The following is a 7,034-nucleotide window of genomic DNA, read 5'->3' as shown; positions in this document are numbered from 1 at the left end:
TATCAGATGGCCCAAAATAAAGTGAAGGGGGCACTTGGCACCATTAGCCAGGACTTAGAAAAGGCAGCAGCGGCTTTTCTAAGCGGCTTTTCTAGTGGCTACTTCTGAAGAAGTGTGCATGCACACGAAAGCTCATACCAAGAACTAACTTAGTTGGTCTTTAAGGTGCTACTGGAAGGAATTTTTTTATATAACTGATGTTAGCTACCCTGAGCCCGACTTCGGCTAGGGAGGGCGGGATATAAATAAAAGTTGTTTATTATTATTATTATTATTATTATTATTATTATTATTTGCTCAAGTCTCTCATTGAAATCTATGGGATGTAAAAATGCTCCTTTGAGGCTGGAGCATGCCCAGCGTTCAGAGATGCATTTTGGTTATGACTTAGAGGGGACAAAAGTCTACTGTCATCAAAATGTCGTTTTCTCAGGGTTGACATTCCACATCCATCCTGCTTTACTGGTTTTATTACAAGTGCCTGCAGTGACATACAATGAATGTTTTCCCCATGTGCACATTGGCTTCTCATTCTCTTACCTGCTAAAGTAATTTCAGCAATGAAGCAAGCCCTTAAGATAACAACCAGCTGTGCTCCTTAGCAGTCAGAGTGTATATTCTGTTTCAGCAGGCTTTCCGTGCTAGGCTACAGCGAAGGAATTAGAATGAATCCAAAGCCATTTTAAGCTATTAACATTTTATCCTGGGTGAGAACTTTTGAACTGGATATGATTGAAAAGAGACTCCAGTTCCCTGGGATTGTATGGTGTGGTAAGAACAAGCAAGCAGAGTGGGACCAATATGCTGTGTTTGCAGCGAGCCAAGAAGTTATTGTTACTATAACGTTTATGACCCCTTTAACACACACACAGGGGCCTCCTCTGTCACTGGTTTTCGGGAGATCTGCATACAGAAATTCCATTAGTTTATGTCAATTACTTATTCGGAGCTCACCAAAGCTTAAAAAATATGGATTGGTTCAGCAGCTGGATTAAAATAGGCCTGTGCTGTATGATCCAGAAGAAAGATTGACCCAAAACAGCTGTAATGATGTAACCAAATGGAGAATTTGATGGTGTGCACTTCTGGGCCAACTGCTAAATATCCTTACTCATACTGAATTTGACCTAAACAAAGTCCCATTTAAAACTAAAATGAAAGGACTTACCCATCACCCATATATGCCAGGTTTGTTAACGTAAAACAGTTAGCATTGTTATTAATTGTTGGCCCTGTCAAGGGCTCCTTTGCAGATCAATTAGCATTAGGAAGAGTTCCCAGCCTGCTGCCATGGGAGCCTGCCAGGTTCATGCAGTTATTGGGCAATTAGTAAAATAGCCTAGCAAGCTATAAGAAACAGAAATAGACATTTGCTCTTGGCATATCTGCAACTGTTATTCTGGGCCAGGCACTCTTATCATTAAGATTGTGCTGGACTGGTCATCTGAAGTTTAGCACTCATTATCTTTAATACTACATGACCAATCGGCATGAAATTTGGCATAGGAATTAAAATTTCAGGCTTTAATCATGCTAATTGTTGTAACTAAAATTTTAATCATAGGTCAAGATGTACCCCCATTCAACCAGTGGGGCTGAGAAGCTCAGTTCGCACATAATGCTAAGCCAAACTATGGCTTGGAATGAATCAACAAGTATGTTGGTGGTGCACATTTAGCAAATCATGACCAAATGTGTGGGCAGGCGGAAGACCTGCTGGTGGGTTTCCCACCCGTGGAGGCTAATGGAAAGCTCCAAAACGCATTCTGAGGATACCGGCTGGCAGAGATTTCCAGGATGTTAAGCAGAGATTTCCCACAACACTAGCAACCGGACCATTTCAGAGATTCAAAAAGCTAAATTTAGGACTTTGTGTAGGCAAAAACAGATGTACCAAAAATTGGTACCAGTTGGCAATTGGGTCAATGTGCCTGGCCTCCCCCACAGTGCCGCCACTGTGAATGGCCAGGATGCAGCCTCAGTGGTGGAAGCAAGCAGTTTGGATGGGTCTCTCCATATAGAAAAGAATACCTTGAAGTTCCTGTCAAGTATAACTGCTATTCAAGAGTTGCTGTTTTTGTTTGTCTCAATCCAGGGGCCATATTTTATCAGGAATTCCGAGGTACTGGTTTGCTGAGTGGCTTCATGTTTCTCTTTGGGTAAGCATATTCCTTGAATCCTTTACTCACGTTGGTTGTAAGGCATTTAAGCAAATGTAACCATATTGAGAAAGGCAAGGATACATGGCCAAGTCGAACCATGGGAGCATGAGGGCAGGCTGGCTCTGCCTTTCTGCCTACAGCTAAGGAAGGCAACATAGGAAGGAGTCACCTTGACTGTGGCTCCCATTCCACGAATGGAAGGAAATGGAACTGGTCGTGTTGCAACCTGACAAAATAGGCTAAACAGTTATGGGGCTTGTGCCAGTGGGGGTGAACTTTTCATTATGTTTATCAGGGGTGGGGAATGTGTGACCTTCTGGGTGTTGCAGGAGTACAGATCCCATCAACTCTGGCCATTGACCATGGATCAACCAATATTTATGAGCTAGACTACAGATTATCTCAACCTTAAATAGGCCACTTCTGGATGGCTACAATTCACTTGTGGTATCTACCATCTACAGCTTGTCACTTGAATCCTCCTGATGAACACAACAAAACAGAGAACAATTCTCATGGATGCACTTCTCACTTATTGTAGCTCCACACGTTTCACAGTAAAACACTCCTTCAGGAACTTGAAAAGCTTACACCTTAAAATCTTTTTTTAAAAAAAACCCTTCAAGAACCAACTTGAAAAGTGGTAGATCAACATTTTACTCTCACTGCATTGATCATCCCAATTCAGGACTGGGCCTTAAGCTTAGCGGTGAAGCATTATGTTCTAGCATACGGAAGGTCTTGTTCAGTTCCTTGCATCTCCAAGTAAAGAGATTGGGTTGCTAGTGATGTGGGAAGTCATTGCTTAAGACCCTGGAAAGCTCTGCCAGGTGATAGGGAGCCAGAGGGACAAAATGGTCTGACCTGGTGTAAGGCAAGTTTCTGTGTATTTAATTTGTGGAGGGTTTGCACACCAATGCTGGGTAGTGATGGAGACAAGAAAGAAAGCAAGGCACGATACAAAGCAAACACAGAATTAAGAGCAACAAAATCCTGATCATAAGCTTATAAGCTTATAAATGTAGTGCTGTTTTACTGTTTTATTGCACTGTAATCTACCTTGAGATTATAGGATGAAGGTCTGAAAATTCTCTTATAAGTAAATAATCTAAGGAAGCACAGGAAACAGCTTTATGTTGAGTCAGAGTTTGGGACAATTGAATTCAATATTGCATTGAATAGCACTGGCTCTCCAGGGCTTTTGGGAGATGCAGGGCCGTGAACCTGAGGCATTCAGTGTGTAAACCACGTGGTTTTATCATTGAATTATGGCCCTTCCCTAAGAATACATGTTTACTCACTTTAAAGCACTAGGACAGAAATACAAGTCAGTTGAAGAGATGCAGTCTCAAAGTCCAAATGTGGTAATCAAATGGTGAATGTAGCACACTCTGAGACACACCGGGAGGAGGAGGAAGAGAGATACTAAATGCTGTTGCCATGGAAAATCTCTGCACAATAGGGAGGACCCAGATTGCCAACTGTGCTAGATGTTGGAGCCAGGGTGTGAAGAGAAACCAGGTGGAAGCAACTTCCCCAAGGGAACAAGATACCGTGTAAGACTGCCTTAAAAGTGCTGTGTGAGATTTTGATCTCAGTGAATGGAAACTAAGCTTCCACTTGCTGATACGTTCCGTTAAGAAATCTCACAGAATTATGGCTGAGCTAGTAGAATTCCTCAGACTGCATTGCTTCACACATGTCCACAGACAGGACTAGAGATGGAGGAGAAATTCACATTTGAAAGCAAGCTTATTAATTTTTCCAAAACAAAAAGCGAACTGAAACACAGCTATCCTCCAAAATTCACACGTCTCTGAATTTTACAACACAGTTTTCCAGCCAAGTAAAGTATACAACTGTGTATGTACTGGGGAAACTCTGCATAAAAAGGCATGCATTAGTGAGAATGGCATACAGAAATGCATTGTATTGAAGAAAGTTGCATACAAAAATGTGTTTATTGAGAGAAATTCAAACTAAAATGCTGATGAATTTCCATGAGGAGTGAGTGTGTGTGTGTGTGTGTGTGTGTGTGTGTGTGTAAGAGAAACAAAAAATGACTGATTTGTCCATCCTTAGACAGGACATGTGCTATTTATTCTCCCACATATCCCCTCACTTCTCACATACACATGCATCAGTGGCGTGGGATAACACAGCCTGAAGGCTGTGCTTTCAACATCAAGCACCACACTCAAGATCTCCAGATGTGAAACTATCACAGCACCAGACAGTGGCTGTATCAATGGCATTTCACCATAAAAGTGAGCGCTGGGCACAATTTTGGCTTTAGGCACAATCCCTGGAATGCAACCCTGGCGTATGTTGCAGGCTTACTATAGGCCAGCTGCTTCACATACCAATTGGGTGCGTTTAAAAGAGGTTCAAACAAGTTCGGATCCTGCTTGAGGGCAGATCCCACAGGCAACTGTTTGGCCACCCTGAGAACAGGATACTGGACTAGATCCCGCAAGCTGTTCCTGTGTTCACTGCTGGAGTAATACAATAAATGCTTGGACTTTAGTTACCAGAGCAGGCCTGGCACCCTTACCTTTTATGACAGACCCCCTAGTTTCTGGTTTTAGAAGGTTATGAGGCTAAAATGGAAGAGAATAGCGGGTGTGTAGATTTCATTAATCAGCAAGCTTATTCCCTCCCTCCGTCCCTCCCCACCATTTGGACACTCTTCTCAGCCTCGTGGGAAGAGTTGTGTCACAGGCTCCTTCCATGTGGCCTAAATCTCCAGACCTTACTGAAGCAATTTGGCTTTCCTTGCCAGCAGGGCCCATAATTATACTGTGGTTACCTTGGGCACTGTCTTTTGGTATGCAAGCCATGGTGTCGCCTGACTTCATGACTTTGACAATGCTTCCACAGGTGTTTTCTGTCGTTTGTTGGGGTGTTTATACTCACACGGAAAAAAGGCAAGGAATGTTTGAAAAGTTTTTATATCGACTATGGACACATTCCTGGTAAGTTTTATCCTGGAAATATTTTGCCTGTCATCCCTATCCACACAGCTGAAAAGCATCCATGAGCAGAATGGTCAAAGGGGGAAAAACCAAACCCACATCAGATAGCTCTTCCAATCATGTTTAATAAAAATTGCTTCCCCTTAATTTCTCATCCCATTTCCAGTAGGTTTTTCTTTTTTAAAAACCTCCGAATGACTTCCATCCCATTGCCACAGTCTATCATAGCAAAACAAAATGAAGCCTGCAGTGAGAAGCCTTTTAAGAGGAACATAATTAAACTTGTTAGATTTGATTTATCATTGTTGCTCCGGGTCCCTTTTTAAAAAAACTTCTTCTTTTAATCCCACAGGAAAGGAGATGAGGAGTAAAATACAGCCAGATTCAACCAGCTTATCCTACGGCTCTTTATGTAATGAAGGTGACTCTGTAAAGACTCAAAGCTAAGAGAATAGAGCGTTTTAAATTCCAGTTAACAAGAGAAGCTTTCCATTTATTGGCTCCGTATTCAACACCACCCTTTTATCACACTTGTTCATTACGTGTCAAGTTATTTTATCCTGACAGTTCTTATGGTTATTTAATCCTCTTTGAGGATCCCCTGGCTATCACAAATGCATTGCGGTTTAAGCCAGCTATTGTGCCTGAAAAAGAAGAAGCAGCAAGCAAGCAAGCAGTCATTAAATGGACCCAGGGTGTTTTCCTTCTGCTGTGGTTCTTCCTTGCTTTCCTGTAGCCAAAGTGGCTCGGGGCGGGTGGGGATGAGATAAACACACAATTGTGCAAACAGTCTCCTTGATTTCCATTTGAGTGGAACAACGTGAGGGCAGCAAATCAGAATTGCGCCTGACCCTGCTCCTGCCAACCTAGCAGTTCGAAAGCACGTCAAAGTGCAAGTAGATAAATAGGTACCGGTCCGGCAGGAAGGTAAATGGCGTTTCCGTGCGCTGCTCTGGTTCGCCAGAAGCGGCTTAGTCATGCTGGCCACATGACCCGGAAGCTGTCTGTGGACAAACGCCGGCTCTCTCAGCCAATAAAGCGAGATGAGCGCCGCAACCCCAGAGTCGGCCACGACTGGACCTAATGGTCAGGGGCCCCTTTACCTTTTTATGGTGGCCACTGACACATCACACATTAACCCCCCCAAAAAAAATGCATCACAGAAAGGACAAGAGGACACAGATTTTCATTAAAAGGGCATATGCTAATTCTATGTTTAGATGCAAATTTAGAAATAATTGCTGTAATTTAAATAGAAATATAATACATCTTGCCATACTGGGGAAGACTGTCACAATGTGACTTGTCTGCCTGCTCAGGCTGCTGTCCATACTGCTAATTGTTGATGGGCTTAGAGGACCCTGTTGTCCCTTTTCATGGTTGTCTTTAAGCCAGACTTGGACCAGCCAGGCCTTCAGACAGAGGCTTGGCTTGTAACCCATCTTCAGACGCAGCACCTAGAGGGTGGCAGGTCACCTCCAGCCTTTGAAGAAGAGGTGTATTCTCTGTAAAGTAAGACACATAAGCCATCCTACGAAGAGCATATCCTCACACTCAGTGTTAAGTCATCTGGAATAATTATTCCTCCTGGATCCAGGACTCGCATTGCCCAAGCAAGGCTTCACATCTTGGATGATCTGGAAAAGGCAAGCTATGTAAATCCAAAATTGTTGTTCTGCTTATGAAAGAAGACACGAAGGCTCTTGAGAACTGCTGTAGGACCTACCAATTATAGTACTCCGCAAACCCTTAAGCATTTGCAGAACTGCACTATTTCCCTTCCAATCACAGTTTCTACATGTCCAAGTTTGGATTCAAAGCCATGTGTCGAAAGCAATAGGATTTTTATTTTTTAAAAACCTCTATCATTAGTAACCTTTTCCAAACTCATTGGCTG

At 42.8% G+C, this 7,034-nt stretch overlaps 1 protein-coding gene across 3 annotated transcripts in view; it reads left to right on the top strand.

The window, feature by feature from the left end:
* Positions 1–5,840, top strand: part of NIPAL2 (NIPA like domain containing 2) — a 47,062-nt gene extending 41,222 nt beyond the window's left edge. For 2 of the 3 annotated variants that reach the window (XM_082235838.1, XM_082235836.1), the window contains 3 exons: positions 2,096–2,159; positions 5,043–5,137; positions 5,490–5,840. In XM_082235838.1, coding sequence (XP_082091964.1) covers positions 2,096–2,159; positions 5,043–5,137; positions 5,490–5,584 — 254 coding nt within the window. In that variant the 3' untranslated portion in view covers positions 5,585–5,840. The remainder of the gene's footprint in view (positions 1–2,095; positions 2,160–5,042; positions 5,138–5,489) is intronic. The other variant, XM_082235837.1, reaches the window with a different exon arrangement.
* The last annotated feature ends 1,194 nt before the right edge of the window (positions 5,841–7,034 follow it).

Source organism: Podarcis vaucheri (genome assembly GCF_965113315.1).
Source record: "Podarcis vaucheri genome assembly, chromosome: 8".
NCBI classification, from domain to species: domain Eukaryota; kingdom Metazoa; phylum Chordata; class Lepidosauria; order Squamata; family Lacertidae; genus Podarcis; species Podarcis vaucheri.
Note: the sequence above shows the minus strand (reverse complement) of the source record. Positions and strands in the feature narration are given on the sequence as shown.